A 19,146-nucleotide genomic window follows, 5' to 3' on the forward strand; every position below is an offset into this window, starting at 1 on the left:
TGCATGTACTTACAAAAATAGGGGTATTTTGGTTCCAAAGTTATGATCATTAGTTAAAACCCCATAAAAACGCAGCAGATACTTTGTGTTTCTGTGGACCTAAAACTCATCTTACAAGTAAATCGGTTAGAGTAAGAATGTGCTTTGGAAAAGAAAATTGAGACATTGGTTTAGTGAGAGCCACTGTGGCGCCTTGTTTTTGTGTTTGTAAACACCGTTATTCAATACTGTTATAAGCACGGCCCTGATACACACAGGCTTTTTGAGTAAGCACACCTAGAGTAAAGGTTTTATAGCGCAATATTTGTATTATCATAGTCTCTTGTGTCTCACACGCCCCATTCAGTATTCCAATTACACCGCCGGCTTCAGCTGCGCAGCGCCGCCTTATGACGTCTCACTAACCAATGAGGTTGTGCGTATGCGACTACTACGTCAGCTACCCGGAAGTTCCCAATGTCATCTGGTGTGAGTAGGCACCGGCTTTAAAGAAGCCCATTTCTATTGCAGCTCACTTGGCTGCCCGGTGAGTGATTGACTCTAAATGCACTTGGCGCTGTGTGATTGTGATTTACCACTTAATAGCACATGCCAGGGACTGTAAGACGCAATGTTATTCCTCTTCGTTGTGCTGTATAGAGTCCTATATCACAAGACAATGTGACCGGGTTCTGAGGACTAAACTTTCTAGTTATAAAGCTGGTCAGCCTGGCAAGCAGAGACAATTGACTTCATGTTTGTATTATGGATAAAAATGTTTGTTTGCTGTCTTTCAAAAACTGGTTTCCTAAAGGGGTGCTTCACCCTTAGGTAGTATGTTATAGAATGGCTAGTTCTAAGCAACTTTTCAATTGGTCATCATTTTTTATTGTTTTTAATTATTTGCCTTATTTCTTTTGACTCTTTCCAGCTTTCAAATTGGGGGGCACTGAACCCCATATGAAAACAAATGCTCTGTAAGGCTACAAATGTATTGTTATATTAATAATCTCTTTATTCAGTCTTATTCATATTCCAGTCTCTTATTAGTGTAACTAGGGTAATTTAGACCCTAGCAACCAGATGGAGACTGGAGAGCTGCTGAATAAAAGGCTAAATAACTCAAGATCACAAATAGTAAAATATTTAAATCATTTGCAAATTGTTTTTTACAATACGACCATCTACATCATGCTAAAAGTAAATTTGTATTGTTATTGCTAAATTATATTAATTATCTCTTTATTCAGGGCCTCTCCTATTCATATTCCAGTCTCTTATTAGCGTAACTAGGGTAATTTGGACCCTAGCAACCAGATGGAGACTGGAGAGCTATTCAGGCACAAGAAGCATTATTCTGCTTGATTAGTGAAGATTTTAGTAGAAGTGATAGAGTGTTGGACAGATCACCTCAAGCTGCCTTTGTTCCGAAGTACCGCAGGATACGTCTGTTAGAGCTACTGTGTGTGAAATGTTAAATATTCCTGCAGTCTTGGATTTTCATTTTAAATGTGAATAACTGCAGATTGTGTATTCTGTAAAAGTAGTATTGGTATTGCTGTGTTTAATTCTTCTTGCTGTCTTAGCAAAGAGCTAATTATCCTAGGTGTATTTTAACTTTGACACCTGCACCCAACCGTATGGGAGAAGAGAGTTTTGACATAGGGTTCCGCCTTGGACACAGTTTACCTTACATGAGCTACTGAATAAAAGTCTAAATAACTCAATATCACAAATGGTAAAAAATTAAAATCATTTGCAAATTGTTTTTTACAATATGACCATCTACATCATACTCAAAGTAAATTTGTATTGTTATTGCTTTTTATTCAGGCCCTCTCCAATTCATATTCCAGTCTCTTATTAGCATAACTATGGTAGTTTGGACCCTAGCAACCAGATCGAGACTGGTGAGCTGCTGAATAAAAGGCTAAATAACTCAAGATCACAAATATTAAAAAATTCAAATCATTTGCAAATTGTTTTACAATATGTTCATCTACATCATACTAAAAGTTAATTTTAGGTGAAAACTCCCCTTTAAGCTAAGGCCCCACAAGTTGTTGGGCTACATCTGACAGCATGTTTTAACCCTTTATTATGTATTGAAGAATGCTGGGAGTTGTAGTATAACAACATTTGGCCATCCTAGGATAAGAAACATTGTGATGCTGCTGGTAGAGTTGAATGAGATGCAACCGTCCCTTAGTTTCTTCATAATCATCATTCATTTATGTATAAAGCTCCAGCAAGTTATGCAACACTTCACAAAGCTATTACCCAAATATCATTATATTTGGGTAATCTCCTTTAGGCAACTCTGTGGAAAACAAGCCTCAAGAATGTTTTTGAGTCTCCAGCCTTGATTTTAGACTGAAATAATCATCTATCATGATCCTAGTTAAAGCCTTGTTTTCCTATAACTACCCCTTTTGGTGTGTGAAGATGGCAACACCTTCATTGTGACTACTACTAGAGGCAACTGTCATGAGTCTTTATACATCCTTACAGATCAGAAAGAAAAGCCCTTCTTCAGCCACAGGCGTAGCTGCTCACCCTTGCACCCTACTATTTTCAAAGCTTGACTTTTATCTTGTACAATCTTAACTTTTTTTAAATTACCTTTTTTGGTTACTTTTTATTTAATTATAGCATTAACCCTGTAGAGTTTTTGGTGTGTGCTTTGTGTGGTTGTTTTCCTTGCTCCTGTGTGGTTGTTCTCCTCTTCTCCTTTTTAATTTACCTCCCCTCTGGTTTGAGGAATACTAAAAATTGTGGCTGATGAAAGCATTAATTTGGAAGCTGGTTTATAAACTGCTGCTGACTGAATGTCTTTTCTTGTGAAACTCATATGTTTTTTGTCTGTCAAGGAAGAACTGGTGGAGAATTGCTAATCCAGTATACAATCATAGTAAACTGGAATCTGGTAGTAAAAAACAAAAACAACTGCAATGTTGTGCAATTAAAAACTACACTCTGGGGCTCATTTATCAACACTGGGCAAATTTGCCCATGGGCAGTAACCCATGGCAACCGACAGCACTCCGGTAAAAGAAAGGCAGATTTATTGCAGTGACCTGCAACGTTCGTACATTTAACGTGTTTCAGGAATAAATCCCTTTGAATTTTGAAATTGCAAATCTAATATCTATCTATCTATATATATATATATATATATATATATATATATATATATATATATATATATATATATATATATATATATATATATATATATATATATATATATATATATATATATATATATATATATATATATATAAATTAAGGCTTAAAATATAAGAAATATTGACTGCAAACATTTTTTATCCCCATATGGGAGTCACACGATCCTTCCTTATAGGATAAGTTTAGTTAACAACATCAAATAGAACACTAAGACACAGATTTCTTTTTGTATAAAAAAATGTTTTTATTAAATGTTCAGACTCTTGATTTCCACATATTGTTTTTACTGGAATAAATAAATTGTGATTTTAACTGTGATGCCTTGGTGAGCCCAACAGGGGTCGCTACACACCTTTTGTATATAATATGGCTGTCTGGCCATTATGGTATGCTTATGATAAAGGCATTTATTCTGGAAACGCATTAAGTGTACGAACTTTGCAGGTCACTGCAATAAATCTGCCTTCCTTTTACCTGAGTGCCGTCTGAATTCTTGGTACCATATACAGAGAAATAACATTAATTACATACATATAACATACAGATTTACAGTGCTAATAACAAATGTGCATAACAATGCTTTTATCAACCTTACACCTCTTTGCCCACTTCTTATGTTAGTTGTGTCTCCTATTGTATATAAAATATATATTATATTCTTTACTGATGTTGTTTAGTGACCTCTGTAGTGGTCGTAGTGGTTTGCTCTACTGATGTCGTTTCACACTGCTTCTGCTCTATAGACTCATGATGGTCACCTACCAGTTCAACTCAATAAATGCACAAAAATGACCTGTGGCCATTTTGGTATAAAAACTTGCCAAATGACAGCAAATTACCTTGTAGTCTATATATACATTGGTGGTCGATGTGTTCCTAGCAGGTTCTGATTTTAAAGGGGAATTATCAGAGAAATGAAAATTTAATATAAGCTTCAGCATACTGAAATAAGAAACTTTGTAAATACAATCAATTAAATATGCTGCATTGTTTCTGAAATAATCAAGTTTATGTTCACTATTCCTCTCTCAGCATCTGTTTCTCTTTATTTTCTCTTCATGCAGCAGTTGGGTGTCAGATATTCATTGACAGCTCTAATATATCTTATAGGGGGGCTTCCTTTCCTAGCAGATGAATTTGTGCTTACACAAATAACTGATTCCAGTACAAACAAAAGCTAACCTAGATGCACAAATCCTGCATGTAGAGACATGATATCTGTTGATTTTAATAGAGTGAGTTCTAATACATCTTCTAGCCAAAACGAGCCCCGCAATAAGATATAAGGGATCTAACGGTCAATGATTATCTGACGCCCAACTTCTGCAAGAAGACCGAATGAAAAGAAACAGATGCTGAGAGAGGAATAGTGAAGTTGGAAGAGAGGAACTTGGTTATTTTATAAACGCTACAGAATTTTTAATTGATTGTAGAAAGTTTCGTATTTCAGTATGCTGATATATATTACATTTTCATTTTCACCATAGTTCCCCTTTAAATTTGGTGAAGCAATGTGACTTAACAGTGGCAGATGAAAGTGATGTCTGTGGTTTTTTTTTTTTTTTAAATGGACAGATACTGTGAAATTCTGTTGCAATATCTGATTATTCAGAATACGAAATGAAAATGAAAGCACCTGCAGTCCCATATACATGTCCACCTTTTTCAGAGTCCTTAAAAGATTTCCTTGATTGAAGAGAGGTCTGCTTCTTGAGTGCTAATCTAACCATTTCCTGTAATCATATCCTTAATGACACTACTGATTTTTCAGGCACAAGAAGCATTATTCTGCTTGATTAGTGAAGATTTTAGTAGAAGTGATAGAGTGTTGGACAGATCACCTCAAGCTGCCTTTGTTCCGAAGTACCGCAGGATACGTCTGTTAGAGCTACTGTGTGTGAAATGTTAAATATTCCTGCAGTCTTGGATTTTCATTTTAATTGTGAATAACTGCAGATTGTGTATTCTGTAAAAGTAGTATTGGTATTGTGGTGTTTAATTCTTCTTGCTGTCTTAGCAAAGAGCTAATTATCCTAGGTGTATTTTAACTTTGACACCTGCACCCAACCGTATGGGAGAAGAGAGTTTTGACATAGGGTTCCGCCTTGGACACAGTTTACCTTACATGTTATTCTGGTTCAAAAGGCGCTCACAGTGATCCACATAAACACATGGAAGCTGACATCCCACCACTGAATATTTATTATTTATTCTCCATGAGGACATTAAAAGCAGTATGTGACTTTTGCTTAGTTCCTGTGGCAACATACCTGTATAACCATCAGTGTCGGACTGGCCCACCTGGATACCAGGAAAACTCCCGGTGGGCCCAGGGGTCAGTGGGCCTCTTGCTTCTAATCATTTGGCCTATTTCATGGTTATTCATTATTTCTTTATGAGAATAATAGTGTAAGAATAGAGTATAGTATGTAGAGAAAAGAGACTATGAGAATAAAGAGGTTGAGTGAGGAGAGGAGATATAGAATAGTTTGGAAAGTGGGCCCTCAGCCCAAGGTTTTCTGGTGGGCCCCTGGCATCCCAGTCCGACACTGATAACCATCACCCCCAGCCACTGTTCAATCCATAAATTCTTCATTATTCTCAGTCCAAATTTCCTGTTATATGTGATTTAAGATTTCATTCAGCCAGGGCAGGCTGTACAGTATCTAATAGTGGTAAATATTAGTCAATTGGACTTAAGTAATCTTAGAAACATTAAACTTTAAATCCATGTAATACTTTCCTAAGATAGAAGCCTAGATCATATACTCAAACTGGACTCAACTCATGACCAGCTGTAACTCCAATAGGACCCATAGGCTTACTCCTAGCAGCTTCCAGCCTGAGGGACTCGGACCCAGATACAGGAGTAAGGGGAAATACAGCTTGTCTTCCTTCCAGCAGCAATCAGTCCCTCATAAGGAGAGCTCTTCTCAGAACAGGGGGCTGACAGTGCACTTGTTTACTTGCGATCCAGTCCAGTCCTCCCTTTTAGCAAAACTACTGCTGCAACATTTGACGGCACTGATGTGAGGTTCCATTACCTGGAAGAGATGTCAAAAGCAGTATTTCTCCATTGCATTAGTAACATCTGGAGCCCTAAACAAATCAGTCTGGACAGGTGTTATGCACAGGAATCCCTTGTGTTCTCAGAGTGCTATGCCTTTCACCAGATACAAGCACTCAAACCCAGAGTACAGAAGGACTGCCAAATACAGGCAACTGCCATTAGTGCCTGGTGATAATTGATGTGTCCTTATTTTTGCATTATATCTGCTGAGGGCTGTCTAGCGAGAGGCCATTCCTTCTGTGCATTTTTATGGACCACAATTTGCTTATGAGTTACATAGATTTCCCTTAATACATTCTGGATACAAAACATTTTTTGGTACAGAAGCATAACTAGCAACCCCTCCCCCAGCTCCCTAAACTTCTTGGCACCCCTGCTGCCATCATCATTGACTAGCATACTAGTGATGATAGCGGTAGGAGTACGTACCCCTAAGTAGTAATACCAGTGTTTGTATCTAATAATCTCAAGATTTCATGTACAACTTTGGATTGCACTGATTTAGCCTGTACTACTTTCATCCATAAAAACAAAAAATAAGGAGAAGAGAAACAACTGTGAATGTTGATGTTGGCTTTGGGAAGTGATCTGTAGTTCAGCTACAGCTAATTTGCCACAAGTCAGAGATTCCTGATTTCCATGATTTGCCTACATGAATTTTGACATTTTGCATATTTCACTTGTGACTTCTGACAATACAGAAAATACATATGCCTCTGCTGACACTTTTTTTTGAGATACTTGATGATTTGCTTCTTCTTTGCAGCCTTGGAAGCCCTATTGTTTCTTCCTCAGCAATGGCGTTGGTGGCTGGTTCTGCGGCTTATCAGGTGCTCAGAGGTGTTACTGGAACGTTCCCTACTCAGTCGGCAACATTACTGGCGAGGGCCCCTGCTTTGTGCACTGGTACTCTGAATAGGTGGGTGCTCTCTAGAGGCATTAGTAAATATTGTTTGTAAAGTGATGTGGTGGCAGATCTGTTGCAGGAGACAGAGGCCCATTAAACTCTCAAACAGGAGGCCTTTGTTGCAGCCATTCGAGGACAGAGCCCTTTCATAAGTAACCCTTTCTCCAGTGATCATACAGATAGTGATTGTTACACATTCAGCAATAATAACTGGATGAACCTGGTATCTTGCACTGAACTATGCCTAGTTATATAACTGTACAGTTTATTGGTATCACATAAAATGAAAGTATTATCTGTATGCCCACTGAAGAGAAAATATTTTCTTATAACACTCACATGTGGATTTATTTGACATAGACGGAGAATGTCTTCAAGGCGACAGACCGACCACTTGGAGAGGACTGCAAATACGTTTAGACAAGAGGTAACTGGCCTTTATTTCTATTCCACTGCTTTGAGATCTTAATATTGATTATTCAGTCAAACATGCTGTGCTGTATTTCTGCCTTTAGATTTATCTCAGTACACCTTCTATTTCATTTGCACGTGGTTGGTAGGAAAGTGTTAGTTTCAGTAGATAAATAGAATTATTTTGGAGAGAGAAATGACTCTTAGTCTTATGATCAAGACATTTCTCTAAATGCCCCACAAAGTTAATGTACAATTGCTCTTTTATTTAGATTGCTGCTATGCCAATGTCATGCTTTTCCATAGCTGCTTTGAGCTGCTTTGCTGTGGGGGTGGGATTATTTAAAAAAAAAAATCAAGTGGTCCTCCTTTTTCATGTAATAGTGATGTCACACATTTAGTTCCTAAATACTAAAGGATCTGTATCTCTAACCTAGAGATAATGTCACAGATGAACATAATTTGGTAATTTTCTGAGTTTGGGAGAGGAGGGAGAATTACTAAAAAAAAACTTACTCAAATAGATGTGAAAAATAAAAAAATTTCTAATATAGTTAGCCAAAAATCTAATCTATAAAGGCTGGAGTGACTGGAACAGAACTTCCTGCTTTTCAGCTCTCTAACTCTGAGTTAGTCAGCCACTTGAAGGGGGGCCACATGGGACATAACTGTTTAATGAGTTTGCAATTGATCCTTAGCATGCAGCTCAGATTCAAAAGCAACAGTTATATCCCATTTGGCCCCCCTCAAGTCTCTGATTGGTTACTGCCTGGTAACCAAACAGGGGAAACCAAGAGAGCTGCAAAGCAGGAAGTAGTGTTCTAGCTATTATGTTAGACATCCAGTCACTCCAACCTTTATAGATTCGATTTTTGGCTGACTAACTACAGTATATTAGAAACATTTTTTATTTTGCACAGCCTATTTACCTAGTTTTTATTTTTACACTGAACTATTCCTTTAAGCTTTCCCCAGCATACCATTTACAGAGCTCTGTTTGCAGTACTCAGTAATTTGCACATTATACTATTGTTTTTTTTTTACTTATATTTTACACAGTCCCAACTTTTTGAAAAATGATGTTGTATTAGCAATTTATGTACTATGAAATATACATGGCCAATTATTTAATTTATGTTCTTTTTATTTTAGATTTTTTAATTATCAATTAACTTGAAAAAAGTATCTTTTTGTGATTATTATGTGATGCATAGGAGGTTATTTATTAAAGTTGAATTTTTTTATTATACCCCGATGTTACTCTCCTGCAATAGGTATTGACATGAGTTTTGCGGAGGCTTTGAGAGTGTTTAAAGGAACTTTTAATATGAAGCAGACAGGGATTTGCAGGCAGTAAATTTGCAATTGGTCAGAATTTTTTATTTATTGTGAGCTTCTAATAGTTTAACTTTTCATGCAGCAGTTTTCTTTCCAGGTATCAAAGATGTACTGTAAATCCTAATAGCTTCTCTGTGACAAATAAATTCCATTACTCCTTCTGATATCCACTTGAAACTATTTCTTATTTTTATATAAATGTATTTTATTTTGTTGCTGTCTCTGTAGAATTTGTGTGAGAAGAGAATTGCACCTATAAGAGATGTGATATTTCTGCCAACACAGAAGAGAAAATGCATTCAGTACAGATATGTAACAGCTGTAATAACACAATCTAAAGATTTTTATTATAGTTTATTTTTGTCCACTCATAACACCTCTTAGGCCACTCTCTTCACCCCTCTTATGTTCCTGTCACATGTTTTGGAACCCTACCAGCAATGCAATACAGTTTCTAATTAGTAATAACACCCTTTGGGGTTTCATGCTGATCACTGCCTCACTACATTATTACATTTTCTTCTTTTTTGCAGATAATCTCACCAGCCAAAGTCTGTGGGATCACCAATGAATCTGCAACTGTGAAAAGAGTGCGCCTTGCTGTTGCCAATAAGGAATTTACTTTTAAAGCAGGGCAATGGTAAGTTATATATAGATATATTTCTCAGCAGCAATTCTTGCAGTCATTCACTTCCTGTGAAAAAGCCATTACAGTGTTAGGTCAGTAATCAGTGCAGTAATGGACTAATGTTCCTTATTTCTTACTTCTGTGCTTGATAATATTTCTTCTTTTCACATTATTTTGGCACATATTTCAAATGGTGCTTATCCTGCCATGTTCTAGGCACTGGTCTATAATAATAATAATAATGGTGTCTGAAAAATGTTACAGGTACTGTGTATAATTATGCAACTGTAAGCTGGGGAAATTGTGACATTTTTTATGACATCCCTGTATTTAAGGGCTACCGTTTAAGAGATGTTTGATTGCATTTGAAGTTTTGATATTTTTTTCAGTTTCACCCAGTTATTGGCGAGAGAGTTAAAATATTATTTACTTATATGGTAGCTATGCCAGGTTCCTTCTTTTGGCTCATCTTATTCCCTGTTTGTGCTTTCTTTTGCTACCATTTATAATAGTGGTTATGACAGATACTGTTCCTTGTTCTCCAGGAAAATCATGGTAACAGCCATTGAGTTTTACAGTCTACTAAGTGTTATGTAGGGACCCTATGGCTTTAATTCCCTACCCTTCCTCATTTCCCCTATTTGCTGGGCAAAAGCCCATGTATCTAGTTTGCTTTCACCTATCCCAGTTATTGGCCAAGAGGTGTAATGACCACTTCCTACCAAACTAATATAGTGTATGGAAAAGGGTGGATGTTCCTCTTTGGCTTCTGATGTCCTTTCCAGCTGGATGTTCCCATTGAGTCTGGTTACACAAGGCCCAGTAAAGCAATTGCCCTAAAGGGACAGCACCTTTAATGTTTGAGTCGGGGAGCAGGGACCCCGTGAACGAGGTTAGCTAAAGACAGGGTTATATTTGTTATAGACTCTCTAAGAGAGCGAGATAGAGAGTGCAGATAGTAAGAACAGCTTTGTGCTCCATCAAGGATCTGTAGCAGGGAGTAGCTTTCCAAGGCTCCTAGATTGCCTTCAGTGAAGGGACCACAGTGGATAGGGTGTCAGGCTTAGACTCCTTCTCCCCGACCACTCCACTGGGTGGGATCTGGACCACTTCAAGGTACATCTGCCTGGAGGTCTGCCTTACTACTTGACTACAAGGCACATTCCTAGCTGTCTCATTATCTGCCTGTCTCAGCCTGCTAATATACTTGCATAAACCCTTATCTTTTGTAAGTAACCCTGTGATACATTTGTCTTGTGCAAATAAACTGTTTCATCTGTTTTCACTGCAAGAACCTCCTGGTTGGATCTTCCACTTAGCGAAGACCTTAGCCTGAAGTGTAAGAGTCACATGTAACCCATGCTCTAAGCACTAGCTGGACATTAACCCTGTTTGGCCTGTATAGCCCAGGTTAAAGTTAGCATTACAGTTACTTTTGCATATATAACATGGAAATCGGAAATTAACCTACCTATGGAACTGTCACAGAAATATCACATTTGGTTTAAACAACCTTGGACTAATACATTTTTAATGCAAAGCAGTAATTTCTGTATGCAGACTATTTACAGCATGTTGCTCACAATCCCCTTTGTTGCTGCTCCTAGTCTGTAGTCTTTGAATTAGTTTAAAATCTTGGAGGCCCATTGACATAAACATACTGCCAAATAGAGGATGTGGGGATTCAGTCTAAATGAGAGAGCCAATGATAGCCTGTATCTGGCAACCTCTAGGGACCTTTTTAATCCTTTTATGACTCCCCAAAACATTGTATGAGGCTCACAGTTAAAAAAAAAAGTCGGAATTTCTGCTCCACACAGTATTTTTCCCATGTATTATAAGCTTTTTTGGTTTGATATTGCATCTAGCCAACGAGATATTCACTGGCTACATTGAGATTTTAAATCTCAAATCCTTTTTAATAGGATATAAAGTGTTTGATGGTATTTCATAGAAGGCTCTGAGATTCTGCTGCTGCTGCAAGAAATTCTAAGAAGATATTATATCACTATTATGACTATATAAATTTACTGGGAAGTGCACCTTGCTTTGTGAGACTGCAGTGAATATATAGGACTTTCTTCATGATTTAGTCCGGTCTTACAAGCATTGTAAAACTGAAATACTATTTAATTCTGAGGAATATTTTACGCAGGTTAAACTACTCTATGATGTAGGTCTGTTATTTTGATTTTAAACTTTGTTATATGAGGTTTAAACTTTAAAACGAGCTGCAAGCTATTTATTTTCCTGGTAAAGCTTATGCACCATTGCCATTTATCTGCATGTTTTATGACCGTTCACATATCTGCCATATTTTATTATCCATCTTTTCAGCCATTTAACTATATTTAAATATTAAAATATTCTACTCATGTATCCTTCCCCTGCAGTCTCGTTCAATCTAGTATGTGATTGCTGAGGACAATTGTACGGGTCAAGTCCTTTCACTGACAAGCACATGTGATGCTTGCAGGAACGAGCATGGGTTTATCAAATCATTGTATGAAACCCGGCTCTTACTTGAATATACCAGAGAATTCACCAGTGGGCACAGTTACTTGCAGGCTCCCTCTAAGGATCTACAATGATATCATTCCATATCTATTTTAGCACTTTGTATAACAATAATTCCCTAGTTTTGCCTAGGGGCCCCAATCCTGACACAGTATGCTTCGTGATCTTTGCAACCTCTGTGATCTCTATTTCTGTCTCTGGAGGAATGAGGGAAATCATTAGATATGAATAGAGAATTATACAATAGCATATCTCCCAATTCAACTCAGTTGATAGTTAGTTGACAGTGGTGAAACTGCCATGGAAAACGGTATTCATTGCAATTATACTCTCCAAGGGAAGCTTTATATTATATACTTAGAATCTATAACTGAACAGTATAAAGATTTAATATTATACAGTGTGTATATGTGTGTGTGTATATACAGTCATATGAAAAAGTTTGGGAACCCCTCTTTGGAGTTTTGTTTATCATTGGCTGAGCTTTCAAAGTAGCAAATTCCTTTTAATATATAACATGCTTTATGGAACCCATGAAGTTCAAGGCTTAATGAGCTAATCCAACCAATTTAGTGTTGCTAGTTATCAGTATTGAGCAGTTACATGCATTTAAATTAGCAAAATTACAAGGGCACGGCCAGTTTTTCACATTTGATTTAATGTCATACAACTGAATACTGCTTCACTAAAAATCTTTGTTCAGAAAACACCCCAGTACTCCGATGTTCATGGGAAATGAAACACATACCGCTGCCATCTTTTTTGTTGAAAGTTGAGTCAATTATTATGTATGTGTATATATATATATATATATATATATATATATATATATATATATATATACAGTTCGTTAGGACGCACAGCATCAGCCAAAAACTTAACCTGGGTGCTGGTTGAAAAAATCAATTAATAGTCATGCAGTGTGACAGCACTCCAAGGAATTTCAAACAAAAAGAAGTTGATGCAAAGGAGGTTTTATTAAATCCGACGTTTCAGCTCCATCTTGGAGCTTTCATCAGGGAAACTGAGCTGAAACGTCGGATTTAATAAAACCTCCTTCTAGTATCAGAGCCGAAACGTCGTAATAAACTTTTCTTTTTTTCATCTATACAAGTCCTGTGTGTGCGGTTTTTCTAACACTCTTTTGTACACATTATTCTTAACCTGCACCCAGGCAGTCGGCCTTTATTGAATGAGTGCTCCAGTCTGAGGAGGAATATCTCTCTTCATGTCTAACAGAGTGGCATCTCCCAGTGAATATGATTTGGCCGTTAACATCCCATGCGTTGAATGAACTTAAGCTATATCACATTGTTCTGTTCAACAGCCAGCGAAAGCTGCCTCTTTCAAGGTCCACATAAAAAAAAAATACAGTATATGTCATATAATATGCCTGCAGTACCCTTGGGCAGGTTGGGGCTATAAAATTCTCCTGGAGGGAAGCATGCAGCTATCCAGTTTGACAGTCTAATAAGTGCTGATCATAGTGATGCTCAAACGCACAACTTGTGGCACTAGAGGGAGCTGTGGCCAAACACTAAGCAACTGGGGTGAAAATAACAGAATTATAAATAAGATACAATAGCTGACTCTCTTTGCCAAAAATAGGTCCTTTTGGGTTAATTCTTGTAGTTATTTGTAAATATGTGGCTGAAAATACTAATATTACCTGCAGGGAAACCTATTCAATGTTCCTATTTGACTTTTGTCTCAACTAACCCAAATAAATATTAAAGATCTAGAGGTCTGTCGCTACAATAACAGATCTAGCAGTTTAATAAGAGGTTTAGAAAAGCAATGACTTCATGCAGGACTGTTGTTTGTCAGGAAGCCTTGGGTAATTGTAGTATTATATTCTGGCCCACTCTGAATAAATGTAGAACTGGTATTAGCCTCTCTGACAAATACCGAATACAATAGAATTATGTAATTTAATAGACATTTTTTCTGTTAGAGCCATGTTAGAGTATCCTGGCATCTTCTGTCACTGGATTTAGACTTATATGTAATTATACCACATGTTTTCTATTACTTTAATAAGGACAAGTAAGCCATGCCAATTAAAAAAAAAAAAAAAAAGCTGACCTTATTATTTAATATGTTAGAAATATATGTTGCTTTGGTTTTTTTCTTTGTAATCAAACTAAGGCTTGTAAAAGGTTCCAGCCAGTCTCTTTAGATAATGTGTACTTGATCATTTTATAAAGCAGAAACTCAATAAAAGTGATATAGTAATCATTTTCTGTCCCTTCTTACTCTCTCTCTCGTATTCCCTTTTAAATTCCGTTTTCTGTTTTTTACAACTTATGTGCAGATTTATCAAAGATCGAATTTCAAATTCATGTGAATTTTTTTTTTTTTCATTTGAATGTGCTCCCTATTGGACTGGGAGGTTATTTAAGAAAAATTAGAATTTCTAATATTTAATCAAACGGTTCAGACCCGAAAATTCGAATCGTATTCAATTTGTACAAATCGAGATTTTCTCCTGATAAAAAAATGAGAATGTCAGGAAGTCTATTAACATCTCGAAACAGACCTCTGCCATTGACTTGTAAATGAACTTGGCAGGTTTTAGGTGGCAAATATTCAAATTAGAACTGTTTCCATAGTTGAGGTGTGATACATTTCAAATTTACATTCAACTAGGAGGATTAAAATTCAAATGTGTGAATTTTGAAACTCTAAAATTCGAATTTACTGTTCAACCCTTGATAAATCTGCCCCTTAAGGGTAATTGCAGAGGGATTTTGTTGATGTCATGTTTTGTAGTAGGGGGTAATATTCTTGAACACTAGAACAATTACATTTTCTTTTAATAGCAGTTCTCAAAGTTAACAGGAGTGACTTTTTGCCACCCCCTGGTAACTTGTGGGCTGCTGCTGTTCCTCAGCTTGCCTCATGGTAGCAGTGCCCCATGATACAATTCTTTTGTACTCTTGCCCCAAAGCAGCAATTGTTACCCTATGGGTCGTTACACATAATTGGGGCTCTCTATTCATGATCCCCTTTGGTACAGTGCCACCTGAGCTGGCCACGTAGTAATTGTATCCCAGGCACTCAGTTCTATCTGTTCAAACATCCCACCCCAGCACCAGTCCACATGCCTCCTAGCCACAGCACGCAAAAGCTCTGTCCTTTTTCCTGCTGCTCGATTGCTTTTGAACCTCTCAATCTCTGCCACTACACCTGAGGCACGTGCCTGGGCTGGAACTAGGGGTTCAGCATCTAGTCCGTTAGGTCCAGGCACTGGAGGACAGACTGACGGATGAATAAGAGAGGACCCGAGTTAATAAAAATTATAAAAAATAAAAAGTAACAATAAAATTGTAGCCTTATGAGCATTCATTTTTTGCTGACAAGAGTCGGTGACCCCTATTCATGGTCGGACTGGACAATTTGAGGCCCACCGGGTTCCAAACATTATTGTTTGGTTTTAGGGGCCGGCAGATGAGGGGAGTGGGTCTGGGTTTCTTCCCGGTGTCTTGCCGGCCCAGTCCGACCCTGCCCCCATTGCTAACTGGAAAGAGGCAGAAGAGGACAGCAACGAGAGAATAATTCAAAAACGAATAAAACAATGAAGACTAATAGTTAAGCTCAGATTCATTTAGACTTTGTGATTGAGGAGGAAGGAAAGGGAGTCATTTGCTTTTTAAACTATATTTAAGCTATCAACAATACCAAATTCTTTGTTATTGTTGATAGCTACAATTGTGTGCACATTTTTGTTTCTCTCTTTGAGAAAAGGCATAATGATATGTCTTCATATGCTTTCATACAGATATAAGAGGGCAATACTAATAGAAATTGCATTCATAAGGTCATAATGTTATGAGCCGCAGAGGCAGAATAAGCTATGATGTCTGAAGGAGTGAGCTGGCATCACGGGTTGGGTAAGGGCAAGTTCAGCCTGGGACTGGAAATGCAATGCACAGGCCTCAACATGTCCTGTGGGTTTCAACCAGCTCAACACTGGGCAGCACTCCTCCCTAAACTATCTGTATTAGTATGAACTATCGATCTTTGTGTTATTTGTTTTGGACTTCAACATTCCATGGAAGAAAACTACAGAATTTCTTTAAAAGTTTCCTAAAATATTTATTTGTCCTCAAACTACAGAATGTTTTATGCACCAGTTATTCTTTTTCTTGTAGGGTAGATTTCTTTATACCTGGTGTCCCAAAAGTGGGGGGCTTCTCAATCTGCTCCAGCCCAGGCCTTTTGGAAACAGAAGGAGTATTGGAATTAGCTGTGAAGTATAATCTTCACCCTCCAGCTCATTGGATTCACTCCCAGGTAATAACATCTTGTATAAGGTGTAGCAATATGAAAGAAAATGACACAGATTTATTTGGTTTACACAATTTACACTATGAGATATATATCACCACCAAATGTTTTATTGGTTCCACATAGTGAATGAATATTGTACAGGTATGGGACCTGTTATCCAGAATGCTCGGGACCTGGAGTTTTCCAGATAATTGATCTTTCCGTAATTTGAATCTTCATACCTTAAGTCTACTAGAAAATCATTTAAACATTAAATAAACCCAAAAGGCTGATTTTGTCTCTAATAAGGATTAATTATATGTTAGTTTGGATCAAGTAAAAGGTACTGTTTTATTATTAAAAAGAAAAAGCAAATCATGTATAAAAATGTGGATTATTTCATTATAATGGAGTTTATGGGAGAAGGCCATCCCGTAATTTGGAGCTTTCTGTATAATGGGTTTCTGTATAACGGATCCCATACCTGTAGAACCGTGCATTGAAATTACTCGTGTAACACTTGCCTATATTACCTATTTCACTTAGAATTAGGGTTCCACTTAACATCCCTGCAAGAAAATGACATTGAATTAGAATATTTGTCTCACACTGGCTGACTTTCTACCTTAATTTAGCCTGGTAGATACTTCTCACCTATAGTACAACTCCCAGCATTGCTATACGAACTCTTAGTATTGTAGCTCTAACTGCTATAGGGCTATACAGTAAATATCAGATGGCACACACTGTAGCAAATGTGCTAAATCCTTATCGTGATTTATTGAGATCTCCACACAACCTCCTTTCTCAAGTTCTCTATATTTACTTATTGCTTCTGACCCTTAAAAGGGGTTGTTCACCTTTTGAGTTAAAGGGGAAGTAAAATAGAATAAGGCTATAAATGCTGTATTTCGTATACTAAACATGAACTTACTGCACCACAAGCCCAATCAAACAAATAATTTATGCTTTCAAAGTTGGCCACTGGGGGTCACCATCTTGTAACTTTGTTAAACATCTTTGCAAGACCAAGACACTGTGCACATGCTCAGTGTGGTCTGGGCATCATAAATTATCAAAACAGCACAAGTCAAATAATATCTGCCAGAAGCCGATACAGCCAGACTGATTAATAATCAGAATATGCAGACTGGGTCCTGTGTTGTCATGTAATCTAATGTGGATTTTATAGTTTTTGTATTGTTTAATACAAACTTTCTCCTACTCTGCAGAACCAGTGACTGCAGCAAAATAATCCTCCAAATTAAATCCCAGTTTATCTGTTTAAATCTGGCTCCATGATCTTTGTCCCTGCATTTGGAGTTAGAAACAGTAAAGGGGTTGTAAAGCCAAAATAAAATCCAATACAAATCTCTACACAATCGCTGACTGTTTTATAGTGAAACAAACAAAGCTGCGTGAGTTCTGCATGGCTGGGAAGTAAGGTGGGGGCTCCCCCTGCTGTTCATAAGTATGATTGTTTCCCTGCTCAGCAGTTAGGGACCGTCTGACAATTCCTATCCACAGCAGTAAATGAAGGGAGAATTTCACTGCATACAGTCAGGTTTCTTATAAAAAACGATACACATTTTTTAATTAAAGTATATTGGATATAGGTTTCTTTTTCATAAAAGAAAGTAAAAATGGGATTTTATTTTTTTGCCTTTACATGCCCTTTAAGTTTTTGTACGATGCAGAGATTAATATTCTCATACAATTTCCAGTTGGTCTTCATTGATTATTACTTGAAATTAAGTAATTATGAAAAAAAAGGCTTTAGTTCCTCACATCTTTTTGTTCAACCCACGCTGGAAGTCTGCAGTTCAACTGCATCTGAGTTGTTTGGTTTAAAATTCATTGTGGTAAGTACAGAACCAAAATTAGAGAAAAATTGTCTGTCCAAAGATTTGTGGACCTAACTGTATATAGGAATAGGAGAGGAAAATCAAAAAATAAGACATAAAAAGTAACTGTAACAAGAAAATGTTAGCCTTAGTGCTTAATAATTTTTTGGCTGCTAACTATAAACATTAAATAAGAAGGACTAATTCAAACATGTTGCTTAAAGGGGTGCTTCACCTTTAAGTTAACTTTTAGTATGTTATAGACTGGCCAATTCTAAGCAACCCTTCATTATTTATTTTTTATATTTTTTCAATTATTTGCCTTCTTCTTCTGACGCTTTCCATCTTTCAAATGGGCGTCACTGACCCCATCTAAATTCAAATGCTCTGTAAGGCTACATATTTATTGTTATTGCTACTTTGAATTACTCCTCTTTCTATACAGGCCTCTCCTATTCAAGTCTCTTATTCAGATCAATGCATGGTTGCTAGGGTTATTTTGACCACAGCAACCAAATTGCTCACATTGCAAACTGGAGAGCTGCGTAATAAAAAGCTTACTAATACGTAACTCAAAAAACACAAATAAAAAATGAAAACCAATTACAATTTTTTTCAGAATATCCCTCTCCACATCATACTAACAATTAATTTAAAGGTGAATACCTCCTTTAAGGTAATTCTATAACATACTAAACACTAAACTTAAAGGTGAACCACCCCTTCAACGTTATCCGCAAACTAACCTCCACATGTATCAACAATGGACAATGAATGCCAATCATTATTAACTATTTATAAAGAGATTTCACGTTTTAGTATAAACCTTGTGTATACGTCAAAGAGGAGCCCCACATTTTTATCTGTACCGTTACCTTCTCAGGCCAGGGCTCCGGCACAACATACTGTGAAGATTTCTCCTGCTGATTTACACAGTACAGAGGTTAATACCTTCATGATAGACTGGGATAATTAGAAACTCATGTGTTTA

General features: G+C 37.0%; 1 protein-coding gene across 1 annotated transcript in view; it reads left to right on the plus strand.

Moving 5' to 3' along the window:
• The first annotated feature begins 372 nt into the window (after nucleotides 1-372).
• oxnad1.S (oxidoreductase NAD-binding domain containing 1 S homeolog) overlaps nucleotides 373-19,146 on the plus strand; it is a 30,804-nt gene continuing 12,030 nt past the window's right edge. The window contains exons 1-5 of the mRNA XM_018269259.2: nucleotides 373-526; nucleotides 7,005-7,157; nucleotides 7,506-7,572; nucleotides 9,428-9,534; nucleotides 16,194-16,335. Of these exons, the coding sequence (XP_018124748.1) occupies nucleotides 7,036-7,157; nucleotides 7,506-7,572; nucleotides 9,428-9,534; nucleotides 16,194-16,335 (438 nt within the window). The 5' untranslated portion in view covers nucleotides 373-526; nucleotides 7,005-7,035. The remainder of the gene's footprint in view (nucleotides 527-7,004; nucleotides 7,158-7,505; nucleotides 7,573-9,427; nucleotides 9,535-16,193; nucleotides 16,336-19,146) is intronic.

This window comes from Xenopus laevis, chromosome 6S (genome assembly GCF_017654675.1).
Source record: "Xenopus laevis strain J_2021 chromosome 6S, Xenopus_laevis_v10.1, whole genome shotgun sequence".
In the NCBI taxonomy this organism is placed as follows: Eukaryota; Metazoa; Chordata; class Amphibia; order Anura; family Pipidae; genus Xenopus; species Xenopus laevis.